This window comes from Ambystoma mexicanum, chromosome 3q (assembly GCF_040938575.1).
Source record: "Ambystoma mexicanum isolate Mex_15411 chromosome 3q, UKY_AmexF1_1, whole genome shotgun sequence".
NCBI lineage: Eukaryota > Metazoa > Chordata > Amphibia > Caudata > Ambystomatidae > Ambystoma > Ambystoma mexicanum.
This window is the reverse complement of record NC_090926.1, coordinates 21,392,675-21,408,655: the sequence shown is the minus strand read 5'-3', so window position 1 is coordinate 21,408,655 and position 15,981 is coordinate 21,392,675. Positions and strand designations below refer to the sequence as shown.

General features: G+C 45.0%; 1 protein-coding gene across 3 annotated transcripts in view; it reads right to left on the bottom strand.

Moving 5' to 3' along the window:
* Positions 1–1,482: 1,482 nt before the first annotated feature.
* The window catches only part of SUN2 (Sad1 and UNC84 domain containing 2), a 396,247-nt gene continuing 381,748 nt past the window's right edge, over positions 1,483–15,981 (bottom strand). For all 3 annotated transcript variants that reach the window (XM_069652961.1, XM_069652963.1, XM_069652960.1), the window contains 2 exons: positions 7,450–7,542; positions 1,483–4,547 (listed from right to left, as the gene is read on the bottom strand). In XM_069652961.1, coding sequence (XP_069509062.1) covers positions 4,434–4,547; positions 7,450–7,542 — 207 coding nt within the window. In that variant the 3' untranslated portion in view covers positions 1,483–4,433. The remainder of the gene's footprint in view (positions 4,548–7,449; positions 7,543–15,981) is intronic.

The window sequence follows — 15,981 nt, the reverse complement described above, 5'->3', positions numbered from 1 at the left end:
CCTCAGACGATCGGACCACATTTCAGCTGCCAGACGTGTATCCCCACTGGCTGCCCATCAAGGCTTGTGTGGAGTTTAAAACACTTTCGATCACTGTGTGCATAAGGACGCCCCCCAGAACTTAAACTGTATCACCCAAATTGCCCCTGCACGCATGCTCAGATCCAACTCTAGCATCTCACCGTTTACCCCCATCCTCGCGATAAGAGAAAAAGGGCCGGCGGAGTGAGCTTCGCGCCATGGCTCCCACACTCTGGAACGCACTACCTGCTCACATTCGCAATGAACAATCGGTCCCCACCTTTAAAAAACTAGCCAAGACCTGGCTGTTTGACAAATACAAATGATGACTGTACCTATGTATTTTCTGTTTTGTCCATCTTATACCTTACTCTCTTACCTTTATGCTGTAATAACGTCGTGATACCCCTGGGTTTGGGCATTGTCAAAAATGTAAAAATAAATTAAAAATAAATAGTATGTGGAGCAATTGGATAGGAGTGCAGGAGAGTCATTGTCTGAGAGTGGTACCTGTTTGAAAGAGTGAGGCTGTGGCTGTGAGAGTGAGTGGTAAAAGGGGATTGCGAGAGGTAGTAGAGGGGAGAGTACAGCGGTTCGGCGAGTAGAAAAAGGAGAGAGCTAGGAGTGGTGGTGTCTGGTAGAAAGAAGAGAGGGAGAAATTGTAGAGGGAAATGTTAGGAGGACGGTGCAAGTAATGGGTGGAGGAGGATCGTAATAAAGATAGGCGGGGCAGGAGTGTATGAAGATTAGAGGGACAAAGGAGGGCAGAGATGGGAGGAGAGATTAGAAAGGGGAACCCCGAGGGAATAGGAGATGACAGAGAGGGAAAGATTGGGGGAGGGGGAGGTGAAAGGAGCATGACTAGCAAGAGGGAGAAGGACGCAAGGATGCAGAGTAAGGAGATGTAAGGGTGAGTGAACTGTGGAGTGCTTGAAAACTCTGGAGCTAGATCATCACTTGTGAAATACTAGGATAGGGTAGTCTTAGAAAATTCCCGGCAGGAGTCAGATAAGACCTTGGCCTTTAGGCTCTTCCCCAGTAGAGAGGATAATTTAAACAGTAGGGGTTACCGTTCTCTAGTACCCATTCTCAACATAGGCAACAGGGAAGCCTGGGTTAGGGTTGAGGTGTCATGGGAGCCATAGACCAGTTAAAAATGGGTTACAAAATTACAAAAAGCTAGGTGCGTTGCAAAGCAGCTTACTGAGTGCGTGGAAAAAAGGAATGAAGATCATGGGACCCTGGTGGCTCCATATATACTGCCCAGACTTCCGCTTAGGCATCTTGTGCACCCAATGGCGCTGAGGAGAGCTGCGCCCTGTGGTGACCAAAACAGATTCTGAAGACCGATGGTGCTGGAGAAGCTAGAGGAATCTGTAGGCGCAATGAATCCATTAAAGATAAATCTCAAGGAATCAAGAATGAAACAGTAAGCTGAAATAAAATCAAATTGACAAAACATCTGGTACAGTGACTTTTATTTTTGCTTGCATAGGCATAACATATGTAAAACATTGCAGTATTGTGGCAGATGTAGCTGACAGCAAACAAGACCATAGAAGCCAAGTTCGAAAAATTAAATACCATGAGAATTGTTTATTTCAGTGAGCATCAGTCTCTCCTCCGAGTGTTTGTTGGGTACTAATGCTTCCTAGGAAAAGACCCCCACCCAAAACCCTGTGTAATTGGGTATGTTGTGCTCCCACTCTGCTGCAGTGAGAGGCCAAAGCTTCCTGTGTGAGCGGTAAAGGCTTTGACCCAGTGTGAACATGAGGCCTTCACGCTCCCTCCTATCAGACAGAGACCCTCTGGATGCCCACGGTTCATCAACTCAGATTCCTTCAGTGAGGGTCCGATGTTATGAAGAATCTGTCACTGTAATAAAACAATTCTCCCGGAAGTACAACATAAACAGTGGTGAAACTCCTGCTGCACAAGTGAAAAAATCTATTTACAGTCTTCAGTCAACGCCTCAGCTAGCAAAGCGAAGTGCAAATAACATGTGCCAGTTCAATACCTTGGGGACAAGCCCTGTCCCAGGAAAAGTAGAAAAGGTAGGGTGAAGAAAAAAGAAGAAAACAGTGTTAGAAGGAAATGCTTGCAGACAGATGGTAGAAGAACAGAAGGGAGGGGGATCAGGAATTTTTGAGAGCAGAAAGAGGGGCAAAGGGAAATACGAGAGCGGGAGAAGAGAAATCGGAACTTTGGAGGGTAGCAGGAGTGAAAAAGGGAAGGGTGAGAGAAGGAACTGCTGATGTCAGGGAAAAAGGCAGTTATGCAGAAACGACATTGGGCTAGTGGGGGCAGAGAGGGAACAGGCTTGTTTATAGACTCAGAGGCACAGTAATTAAATAGTCAAGATTTATACATTATTAAAACAATATCCACACAGAAGCAAAAAGTACAAACAAAGAAATGGTGAACAAAACAGCCCCAACCAGTTCAGGACTGGCGAGAAATACAGCTTTGGGAGTGCACCCTGCATATTTTTGGATATTGACGCTTCACCAGATTACACATCTTGGAGAGGAGTAGGCATGCAGAACGGCCTGCCAAACACCACAAATGTGGGTTCAAGTACCAGAACTCAATTAGGTTAGATCGTCCACTTCCACCATAAGGCCCCATCCTATTATACCTGTCCCAAATGACGGGTGGGGGAAGGGGGGCCTTGCTCCTCCTTTCACAACCTCTGCCCTTAAAGGTCTTTGTCATAGGACTGACGAGGTGAAACATTAGGCCATCTTTTGGCTAACTCAGTAAGCTATTTCCCGACCATCATATCCCCTACTACACACGGTGTCTACTCCGAGGTTTTAGCATTGCAATCCAGGTACAATATTTGATGTTGTACTCCTATACGTCTGATCAAATACTGCACCATTTGCCATACCCACATTCCGGGCATTCAACATGAAATTGGGGTGCCAAGTGCAGCAAAACTGGGATAGGGCCAGCCCATCATGCTCCAGTACCTAACTTAAGAAAACAAATCTTATTACACGTCGCGTCCACATAAGTGCTTCTGGGTGGTCACTACAGACAAAAACACAGCACAAGGGTTAGAATGTGTATACTGAAAAGTTAAAATATGCCCTGCCTTGCTTCCAAGTTCTCATATGATGCACATGTGTCAAGTCTTGCACTGTAGGGCAGAATTGACAAATGGCAGTTTAATACGCCTGTCCACACGTTCTGTACAAATCCTACACAGAAGTTGTTTAACCTACACAAAACCATACCTATACATTTGTAGCTCTTGGGGCATGGGGAGAAAACAAAGCAGGGATTGTGTAGCTTGAATGTGGCAGAGCAAGATCAGTATGCTGTGTTGCATGCACTCCTGCTGCTATTTAAGCTGCCGTCAGGAAAATGTGCTGGTATTGGTACTTCTGCAAAACAAAGACTTCTCTGCCTAAAGTCTCTAAAAACATGCAGGCTGGCTGGATTAACATGGTCAGTGCCATTTCGTGTCAATTTCTGGTCACCAAGAAAGCACAGCTTAGGAACTGGGGTAACAGAGCTGGAATGCAACTAGTTCAATGTTGCACGACAAGTCGAATGGTTGCCTTGGGGTGTAATGCTAGTGTCCCAAATCTACATCAAGTGCTTCCAGCAACCCTATAAAGCCCCTAATACTGAGCGTGGACACCATGCAGCCTTCCATCCATCCATCTCTCCGGAGAGCTTGTGTGGAAATTGGGAAGATTATCCAAGGGTGAGGTGTATTCATAACCAAGACAGGGGTGAGCTTCTGCCACTTTTCAACACAAACAAAATTACAATCCTCTAAAAAAATAAATATGATATAAGAGAGATCTTAACACTGAATTAAAGCTTTAAAACAAATGGAATACAAATAAAAAGGTAGGGTGGACATCTCGGCACCCCACCAGTGTGCTTTCAACACTGCGTACACATTCAAAATTCATATGGACATCTCAAAAGGCCCAGGCCCCCAAGCATCCAGCTAAAGACATTTTATTATAGGTATTACTCTTCTTGGCTTTAGTTGTATTTCTGCGAACCACAAGACAAGGAAACCTGGGTGTAACTCAGCGATGGCAATCAATGAAGGCACGCCACTGAGCCTTGAATCCAGTAGCTGGACGCGACTATGTTGCTTATGGCGGCTAAAGAGACTGATACCAAACACAGCTTCTATCAAAATGTAGAACATTTTCTCTTTGCATTATGTATGAAACCATGGGGTGACGCCGCCCCCAACCCCACCCCGCCTACCCTACCTGGTACAATTGTCCAGGCATCATCAGTGCATTATTAAAACCACGTTTTCTTTTTTCCGCCATTAAAAGAATCTTGAACAGTCTCTCAGCTGTGTGTTCAGAGCCCTGGCCAATGCTGGTTTGGCAAACCTGCATACCATGGATGCCAGGGCCTGGAAAAAGGGCTCACTCCTCTGACTCGCCATGCACCCGGAAGCGGTAGATACAGGTGTACTCTGGGTGGCCCCAATTACTGAGTATTTTGAGTTCCACAATCTGATAGGTTCCCAACGGTTCTCCCTGTGTGGGTTGGAGGAGAGAGAGAGAGAGAGTGAAAGAAGGAGAATTAAAACAAATGTATTGCCCTACATCATTTATTCAACAAATAAGAGGGTCCCGAATATTTTTACAACCCAGGGGGGATGGCGAGGTGGGAGGGGGGGGTCATGTTTCGAGAAGCACAAACCTACACAATTACTACAATCCTTTTCATGTTGCTGTCGGTACTTTCTATGGGTTAAGTTCTTACCACCACCATTGACACATTTCAACAAAGCTTTTTTAATACAATCTTTTTTTGTAATCCTAATATATAAACATTTTTTAAAAGGCTGTGCAAATTCATTTAAACCCCATTAGTATATTAGTATCTCCTGATATTACCATATACTGATTTTATCCAAGTAAGTTCAGTGTACTCGTGCACTGTTATTCTTTCAACGGCAGCATCCGAGTAGCATACATTTCACATCTTTTTCATATTCCTATTCTGACCCCTTCATTGGTTTACACTCTAGCATACGCTATTTGCTATTCAATTTCAAAGGAAACGTATTTGTAACCTTATATTTCTCACCTAAACATGTTTCGGTTGTAGTCAGTAATTGTCGAACCTTCGTCTTGAGTAACAGTTGTACCAACTTTTCAAAAGCATTCATTTCAAAGCAGGGACTTCACTTATGTTTCTGCACTTGAAATAATCAAACCCATGCTTCACACTGATGAAGTGTTTGACTAGGGGGGCTTCTTCTATTTTGTTCTTTACACAGCTCCTACAGTCTAGTATGCAGGTCTTTATTTTTCTCAAGATCTTTCCTATATATTGTAAGCCACATGGACACGTAATCATATACATCACATTTGCTGATTTGCAATTTGTGAAAGGCTGTTGTCTCCATTTGGTTTTTAGACCTATGTCCACTTCTGTTGATTGACTTGTTCGGTTACAAACCCCACATGGGAAGTGTCCTTTAACAGCTGGTAGCCCCCACATCTAAGTGATACTTGATTGCTTAGGGGCATTAGACCCGATATCATTTCTCAAGACCAGATCTGTAATGTTCAAAGTCCTCTGAATGCAAACATTGGTCTTTCCTTTGTCTGGTTTGCCCCAAAGCAATTACGCATCACTGAGATGTGGCGGCTACCCCCTGTTAAAGGACACTTCCCATGTGGAAAATGTGGGGTTTGTAACCCAACGAGAAAATCAACAGAATTAGACATAGGTCTAAAACCCAAATGGAGACAACAAACTTTCACAAATTTGCGAATCAACAAACGTGATAGATTGGATTGCGTGTCCATGAGGCTTGAGATATATAGGAACTGTTTAAAGAACAAAATAGAAGAAGCCCCCCCCCCCCAATCAAACACACCATTGTGACGAAACATAGGTTTGATTATTTAAAGTGGACAGTTTTACAGAAAGTGAAAGCACATACAGATATTGATAAACAGCTGTTAAGAAAAGAGCAACAGATAATGTTCTTAACTAAAAGCTAGCCACAAGGACTTAATGACAATGTGGAGTGCACAAGGTCACTCAACCTAGATGACACAGGATAACCAATTAATAATCCAGAGCAGAAAGAAACTAAGGAATTTGGGTTATCTAAGAGTAATATGGTGCATGAAACAGTATATATGGGACACACAACACATGTGACAGCATATTAACCGGTGTGTTGTTTTTACTTGGGTTCCTATCCCCACGTGCTCTTTTTCTTTAATAATAAAAAATATGGTGAAAGAATATGAGCCATGCAAAATGAATAAGTTGTCCGTAGAGACCTTCCATTATGGCGCTGTTTGACGATGAGCAGAGTAGTCATCAGTGAGGGGTTTATTAGTTGCCATCTAAATCACGTAGCAACTAGTATAAAAACGAAAAAGATGACGCCCGCGAAAATAGACCGTAGAAGCCACGGGACTATGACGTATATAAGGTACCCTGTTGATGTCCACATGGGAAGTTGGGAACATTTGGTTGTTTTTTTTGGGGCGATATGAAGTTGTCTACAGAATGGAAGGAACTAAGGGTTTCAGTAAACAAAAGGAATATTGCCATGAGCAACTTCCAAGAATGTGCAGGTAATAAAAACTGCATTTTTTGTCCACTACAGTGTTACAGAAATTATAACATAGTAATAGTGACTAATCTGATCCATGCCATTTGCAGGTCCTTCCTAATGGCAGTGACAGAAAATAAAACCCAAGAGGAACATTGAGTTTATAGGTCAACCATTGAATAGGTTTACGAGGATGTCACAAGGTGTCTTAGGGATACATAAATGGAGTCTGTTTTTAAATGAATGCTTTTGAAAAGCTGGTACGACTGTTACTCCTGACGAAGGTTTGACAGTTACTGACTAGAACCGAAACATGTTGAGGTTGAGAAATAGAAGGCAACAAATAAGTGGCACTTGAAATTTAATAGCAAATAGCGTATGCGAGCGCTTAAACCAATGAAGGGGTCAGAATAGGAATCTGAAAAAGATTTTAGATTTACGCTACTCTACACCACGATTGAAAGAATAACAGTACACAAGTACAGTGAACTTGGATACAATTGTAATATGTTATGTATCAGAAGATACTAATGTGGTTTTAAATGATTTTGCACAGCCTTTTATAGAAGTATTTTGATATATTAGAATTAAAAATTAAATCTAATATGTATTAAAAAAGCTTTGTTGACGTATCAATGATGGTGGTAAGAAAGTTACCCCATAGAAAGTACCAGCAGTGACAAGAAAACCCCAGAGGTTTATAGTAATTGTGTATGTTTGCCCTGTATCAAACCTCTGGAAATCACTGGGCAGAGAAATTGGCTCAGGGCTGGAACGCCTAGAAATCTATGGAGAGTGAAACACCATCATCACTCGACCCTTTCATTTTACACTGCTCCCCCGCTCATTCTTACCTGAAACCAGAAGGTCTGGATCGGGGCTCCATCCTGGTTGTAGGTAAACTGTCCCAGAAACATTCCCTCGTGTTGAGCCTCCTCCTCATGTCCCTGCAGAAGAACATAGCCGAGGTGTGAGTGAAATTGCAGTAATATGAAAACACAGGCCCCAGTTGCCAAGCTTCCCCATCAAATGCCACAATCCATGAAACAGTTTTACCCCTCCCCCCATCACACATTTTAATGTATTTATAACGAAAGGGCAAGACGAACAACACATGTTGCATTCAATAGCACTGCAGGATGCAAAATATATGGAACAGATATCTGAATAAGAAATCATTAACCAACTCCACCAATGGCAGTATAATCTGTGCCAGATTCTTAATCTCTGTAGCGTGAATTGGGAGCCAACACCCAAACTGAAAAATGGAAGACCTACTAGATGGCTCCTGTCCGCTGGACAGCTACTCTACTTTGGGTTAGTGGTCTTTCTCCATCTACAAATATAACAAATATGAGAATGGTAATTGCCTGCCCAGCTCTACAGCTGCATCTCAGTCCTGCTAGACAGAGTATTTCCTCATTTTACAAAACTATACATTCATCCAGCTGCCATCCTGGTTTTTTAATCCTACCTCACTATGTCAAGAGAATACTGCCCCAGCCCGGGAATGACTTTACCAAATGCAAATCTGCTTGGCAGCCGCATTGCAGATTGAAGGAATCCAAGTTTGGCAATGGCCTATGTAAGCGGTTTCTCAGCTCAGTCACCATCTTTTATTTTTGTACTTTCCTAAAAGCTATGAGAGAAGAATTACAGGGATGCACCAAGAAGCCGGCTGGGATCAACCATGCACAGACATCCGTTTACAGCGGTTCACAATATTTATTTGCAATACTCACTTGAATTTGCACAGTATGTGGACCTTGTCCACAAGCCTCCTTAGCTCCTTGGATTCCCTCCTAGCCATGCAGGTAATTCTTGGAGTTTGTGATTTCTGAATCACTATCAGTTTAAAAAAGCTTTTCACCCTCTTGCGAGGTTTAGATAAAGAAAAGAACAACATAACAGGATGGCTCCATCGTTTCCAGTAGAGTGAACATCTCTGGAAAAAATGTTCCTTCCTCCCGTTTCTCTCCTTTCATCACCTTCTACCTTTCCTCTCATCTCCCTCTGCTTCTCCTTAAGCATCTCCTTCAATCACCCGTTAGCATCTCAGCAGATTCTTGTTCTCCTTCACTCATTCATTTTAACCATTTTTATTGTATTTTTGTACAATGTCAGCATAACCATCAACACAAACGTGAAAAGTCATTGCGTGCACCTACCTTCCGAAATCCCTCCTCTCCCTCCCCAGTACCCACCCCTGTTATCGCCTGCCGTGTGCTTTCCCAACTTGTCCCGCCCAATGTCCTGTGTGCCCTATTGTTCTGAATCGTGGGCCCACCTTACCTCCTCTGGATCAACCCATTTGGCCCATATTTTCTCAAACTTCTGGGGACACCCCCGTTCCCTGTATAGCCTTTGTTAAAACTCTGCGTAGTAATCCATCCCCTCCACCCACTTGTGTATGTTTGGTTTTGTCCAACTACTCCAGTCAACAGGACTTTTTCCCCAGTCATCATGGCAGTTCTGATGAGGTCCTTTTCTCGGTTGTTGAATCCCAGGTCCCTGGAGTGGGCTCGCCAACTGATGAGTGTGTGATGCAGCCGGAGAGCCACCTTGAGATGGATGCCTTGGACAAGGCCTTCCCATGGTTCACAAGACCAAAGTTCACAAACAGTTGAGAAGTATTCCGAAAACTCTTCGTGCGTGTCACGTAGAACTTCAGGGCATGAGCAATGTCCAGCGAGTGCAAGGCCCTTTCAGCTGGTGACGAAGGCTTCAGGAACAACACAGGTAACACCAAAGGCTTGTTTAGGTGGAATTCCGACAGAACCTTTGGCATGAAAGAGGGTTGCGTCCGTAGCACCACCCTCGACTCGTGGAAAGTCAGATGAACAAGTTACTTACCCCTGGTAACGTTCTTTCGACTGGATGTTACTCCCACGTATTCCTCATCCATGATATTTCATATCAGCAGCTTTGCTGCTTCGGGAAAAGAAATTCTTGGCAGAGGGCACTGTATGCAATGCCGTGGTGTCGATGTCCTTCGAGGGCTTCCGTCGAAGTCATTGTTAGTACAAATAGCGCGTGCAGCGCACGTTGGCGTCAGTTCCGTTTTCCAGATATCCTTTTTTCGAGGAATTAACCAGGCATACCGCAAGACTGCAAGCTCTCAGAAAGCACAGGGTGTAAAACACGTAAATTGTATGGCAGGGTAGGCTGGGAGGGTGATGAGGAATACGTGGGAGGAACATCCAGTCGAAAGAACGTTACCTGGGGTAAGTAACACCAGGGGTAAGTAACTTGTTCTTCAAATTGATTGTGTCCTCCCACGTATTCCTCGTCTATGATAGACTCCCAACGCAGGGACAATTTGGAGGAGGGAGTATCAATTAATTTAGTCATGGACCGACTGAAGAACGGCCAATGCAAATAGAACCCCTTGAGTAGAGGAAGAGTCTAAACAGTAATGTTTTACAAATGTGTGTAAACGTGGCCGCTGCACAAATATCATGTATTAGGACTAGGGCTGTGCCGAATAGCATATTTAGTATACGGCCGAATACCGACTAGTTTGTCAACTATTCGGCCGAAGCTTAATATGAAGCCGAATAGTTGCTTTATTTAATAAATCATGTGCCAAACTTGATAAAACACAATTAAAAAACCAAATGAAGTACCATTTTAGATGCATTCTATACTTTTATTTCTCTTCATTGTAATTAATATAGCATCTTTATTTAAAGTATAAAAGCCAGGAAAAAAGCAGATTTAACCAAAATGAAGGGTCCAAATGTACAGAAAGATGTTGCATATTCAAAACCAGTGCCAGTTAAAGTAGGAGGCTTCACAAATTCAAAAAGACTAGGTTGCAATGAACAAAATGGATATTGCAATTTGCAACTGCCTTTGTCAATCAGATGCATTGCATTCTCTATCCAGTTGCAAAGTCGATGCGGTCGAGTTTCGAAACTTCTTTCTGTAGTGTTGCAGGCTAAGTATAAAAGATGAGCACCTTTTATGTCCAAGATTCTGTAACAAAACATGCCCTAAAGGGCAGATTACAATATAAGATATTTTACAGCTGTGTGATAGCAATTTAGCTGGTCTTGTGACTAAGTGTCTGGTCTAATTCTATTCAGTTTTGCAAACCTAAGTCTATATTTGCCTTTCTGAGTTCTTGTTGCATTGTATTCAATAGAGAATGTCAAAGTATTCGGCAACAGCCGAATAGCAAGAAACTATTCGGCCGGTGTCGAATAGCTATTTTCTGCCCGAATTCAGCCGAATACTTCCTCGAAGCCGAAGTTCGGTACACCCCTAATTGGGACAGTGGAACGAGCCCTTAGCCCTTCTGATGGATCTTTACCTGCCATTCTGTAACATTCTCCAATGGCTAGTATTATCCATCTGGATATAGTTTGTTTGGTTACTCCAGGCCCAATTTGGGACTGGTATACCCAATGAAAAGTTGATCATCTTGCTGAAATTTAGCTAACCTTGAAATCTAAAAGCGTAGAGCCCTTTTTGGGTCTAGCCCGTGAAATCTCTCTTCCTCTTTACCTGCATGAGGAGGAGGATGAAATGTTGGTAGTGTTATCTTCTGCGACAGATGGAAGTCAGAGACTTCCTTAGGTAGGAAAGATGGTTTAACTCTGAGGATAACTTTAACCTTATGGAAAATGGTATGAGAAGGATTACAAGAAAGAGCCTGCAATTCACTCACCATGTGGGCTGATGTTATAGCAACCAGCAGGACTGTTTTCTGTGCAAGGAGCCTTAAAAGACATTAATGTAATGGCTCGAATGGGATACATGAGAGACATTTTAGTACTAGGTTTAAATCCCAAACCGGAACATGAAATGGGACTGGAGGCTACACATTAGTGGGAACCTTCAGGAATTGCACAATCAAGGATATTTTGAAAAAAGAGACCTCTTCCGAGGAGATCTTAAAAATAGAAACCGCAGCCAGCTATCCTTTTATAGTTCCGATCTGGAGCCCCAGATTGGCTAGATGCAACTGGAAAGAAAGCACTGTAGGTGTGCCACATTGGAATGGATCCACATTCTTATCCTTGCACCAGTTACTGAATTTATTCGAATGACACCGGTACAAAGTTTTTGGTTGCTGGCCTTCTGGGTGAAAGCAACATCTCCATTACGTTGTCCAGGAGGTCCCAATCCTTGTATCTCAGCCTCTCAGAAACCATACGTGAAGGCTGAGTGTCTTGACCTCTGGATGGAGAACTCAACCTCCCTCTTGCGAGAGAAGATCCTCTTTTTGTGGAAGACGTTTTGGGGGGCAGAAGGACATGTCCAGATGGTCCGGGGTACCACGTCCTCCTGGCCCAATCCGGGGCAATTGGGATCATGGGTTTACTGAACTTTCTCAACCTCCCGATTACGTGACGAATCACGGGGACTGGAGGAAATGCGTACAGGAGTGGAAATTCCCAGTCCACTACAAACGCATCCCATAGAGCTCGTCTTGGAGGAAATTCCCTTGAGCAGTACTGTTCGCACTTCCGATTGACACCGGTCGCAAACAGATCAAGATCTCTTGAACGACTTCCTGAGCTAGTTCTTAGTCGTGCGAGACTGTGCTCTGCCTGCCCAGAGCGTCAGCCACCGTGTTCTGCCCTCCGGCTAGGTGAACTGCTGACAGAGAGATTCCTTCTTGTATTGCCCGGAACCAGAGCTGCATTGCCTCTCTGCACAGTGGTAGTGACCCTACACCTCCTCTCTTGTTGAGGTAGTACATGTCCACTGTGTTGTCCGTCACTATCAGGACATTCTTTCCCCGTACAGAGGGCAGGAAGGCCTTCAGCGCTAGTCTGATTGCCCTGTGCTCCAAAAGGTTGATATGTAGTTTGGACTCCAATGGAGACCAACGACCACTGATGGTCAAATCGTTGTTATGGGCTCCCCACCAAGTGAGTGAGGCATCAGTCACTACTGAACTCTCCATCCATGGTTGCCAAAAAGATTCTCCCTTGAGAATGTGGTCTTTACAAGCCCACCAAAGAAGATCTTGAGCAAATCCGCTCAACTTGCAATTGATCTGACATATTCCCTGAGAATTGAGACCATTGAGTTCCGAGAGCCCATTGAAGGGATCTCATTCTCAGTCTGGCTTCCGGCACCAGGAAAATGCAGGATTCCATGAGACCGAGCAAACTCAGAAAATTGAAGGCCAGAAGATACTGCGCATTCTGGAATTTTGTTACCGTCTGCTGAATGTGTTGAGCTCTCACCTCGGGAGGCGAGGCTTTCCCCAAGGAAGTGTCCAGGACTGCTCCAATGAATTGGAGTCTTTGGAATGTGATCATATGGGACTTCTTGTAATTGAGGGAGGAGCCCATTCTGTGAAGGGAGTGGCAGGATACGCTGAGATGTTCCAGGGCTTGTTCGGGAGAATGTGCCCTCATCAGCCAATCATCCAGTTAGGGGTACATGTGAATCCCGCCCCCTCCTGAGATTTGCTGTCACTACCGCCATCCACTTGGTGAAAACCCTTGGTACTTCGAAGCCGTCCCTCCCCACCCCTAGTTTACCTCTGCGAACCTTCATGTACTTTCTGTGCTTGAGATGGATTGGACATGAAAGTAAGCACCCTGAAGGTCCAATGATACCAACAAGTCTTGGAGTTGGAGAGCCTGAAGGATCTGAGAAAGGGTAACCATCTTGAACTTGTCCTTCCTGAGGACCAAGATGGGTCTCAATCCTCCGTCCTTCTTTGGGATGAGCAAATAGGGGTAATACCAACCCTTGTTCCTCTCTGCTACAGGTACATGTTCTGTTGCACCTTTCTCTAGCAGGGTTAAAATTTCCTGCACAGTGAGCAGATCTGGAATTTTGACAGAGTGGGCTCCGGTGGATGATCCGAAGACCTTCTTTGAAAAGGAAGGCAGTAGCCATGGGCTACTGTTTCCAGCGCCCAAGCATCTGAAGTAATGCCCCGCCATTGGTTCAGATGCGGAGAGATTCTGCTTCCCACCGGGGTCTTGTGGCTCAAGGCCTCAGAGTGGCTTAGAGGCACCTGCAGCAGCGGCTGAGGGTAAAGATGCCGCTGCTGGGGCTGATTTAGCACCCCTTCCTCATCCACCACAAGGGTATTTTATTTGTCCCCTTTGTCCAGCCTGTTCTCTTCCTCTTCCAAATGAGGAATAGAAACGAAAAGGACGACCCCTCTCATACTGTGGATCATTGCTAGAAGCCCTGTATTTCCTAGCAAAGTTCCTGGTCACAGCAGGTTCAGATTCTGGAGTTTTCCAATTTGCCGTGACCTTCCTCTGAAGGGCTGCATGAAAGGGTAAAACTGGGCCCTTCTGAGGGCCTCGGTTCAAGATATCGGTCATATCATCCTGGTCAAAGGAAGGAGAAGCCCTGCTCCAGCCCATATGTCCTGTGACCCTATCCATGAGCCTCCTATATGTGGAATCTGCATGTTCAGATGGGTCAGGCCTGCCAAATTCGAGCTCTGGCGAAGTGTCAATACCACTAGCCGACTGGAGGCAATCATAGAGATCACTCATCCTGGATTCGTCATTAATAAGCTCCTCAGGAGCATTTTGCTTACCATATCGCAACCGCAAGGGTGGGCAATTCTCTTCAGAGGCCTGTTATTTCTCATAAATTGATGCCATAGACAAAGTATTTCTTCGGAGTAGGTTTGTAAACCTTTTCCGAAATGGACAAAGGCCTTGATAACGTCAAAGTAACCGTCGATGGAGTCGACTATGGCTTCGTCAATGGTGTCGACGAGGACTTCAACAATGGCACCAGTTTGCTCTGTGCTACCTTCGACTTTTGCATCAACACGCTTGACCCCGATAGAGTCGACAAAGTCTTTGGATGCGTCGACGATTTGCTCTTCTTCAGAGGTATTAGAGAAGGACTCAGTTCTCGAGTCGATACCCTCCACGATTTCTCATCGGGCCGAGAACGAATCGCCTGCTTAACGCACGGCTTTGAAGTGGTAGTCTGACTTACCTAAGTTGCCGAAGGAGCGACCGAGGCATGGACTTTGAGGTGGTCGAGGCTGCATTCTCGAATATATGCCTCATTTCAATTTTAAACGCATCCCACTTTCTGGAGGAATCCGATTTGGTTGGGCACCTGATCACCTCGGTAGAGGAATCAGAAGAGGGAGACCTATGGCGAAAGACTCATCGACCGGGACCTCTTCGACTTATTGCACTAGACCAGTCTCTAGACTCTCCAAACTTTTTATCCCTTTTCGAAGAAGACTTCGAAGCCGCCCTCCCCACCGCCAGTTTACCTCTGCACTCCCTGAGAGCTTTTTCTGTCATGGCCTGACAGGACCCCCATTCATCGGTACGGTGCCCGGAGCCCAGACACCACAGGCGAACACGGTGAGGGTCGGTAATGGACTTCTTCGACCCGCAGTCGTAGCATTTCTTAAATCTTGACTTTGGGGGTCGAAGGAGTTGAAGATGAAGACATTTTCTTGACAAAAATAGAAGCGCGCCGTTAAACACTCGAAGCAAAAGCTTTCGGAAAAATGGAACTGAAGCCAATGGGCGCTGCACACGCTATTCTGGTGATAAGATCCAGGAATACTGGGTGACCGGGTGCGACGCTGACAGGCTGAGAACATCCGGGTACGAAATTTGCCTCGGCCACGCCGGGGCGAAGAGTATCATCCTGCATCGGCACTCTGAGTGGATTGATGACTCGCAGCAGGATAGGCAACGGAGGGAACGCGTACAGAAACAGCCTTCCCACGGGAAGGAGAACGCGTCCCCCATGCTCCCCGGTTGGTGGAATCTGCTGGCAATCTTCTGGCATTTGGAGTTCGCTGCCGTCGTGAACAGATCGATCTGGGACCTGCCCCACTTGATGAAGATGCAATCCACCTGGTCCTGCGAAGTTCCCACTAGTGGCAGGAGTGCAACTTACTGCTGACGGAGTCGGCGATGGTGTTCTTAACTCCCACCAGGTGAAAGGGGATGAGGAACGCTCTTAGACCCACCTCAGTGGACGCTCACAAAATGCCTACTCTGAAAAATGCTGGATCTCCAACTATATTTGCCCCTGGAAATCATATCCTTAAACATAATCACCCTCAACATGCATGCTGAATCTGTACCCACTAGGAAGCCTGTCGACCTGTATACTGCACTGCCTGCACCTGTCAATAACTATGTCACTGTAATTCCTATGGTTGATCTGTGCACTGCACTGCCGGCACCTACCACTGCCCACGACAATTAAATGTATGAAATGCATTCCTCTGTTCTCCTACCCAGTGTTGAGGTATGCACTGCATCGCTTGTGCCTACCATTGCCCACGACAATGAAATGTATGAAATGCACTCCTCTGTTCCATTATCCAATGTTGATTTGCGCACTACACCACCTGCAAATGACCACGACCATGCAATGCACTCCTCGTTGTCACCTGTACCCCTAAG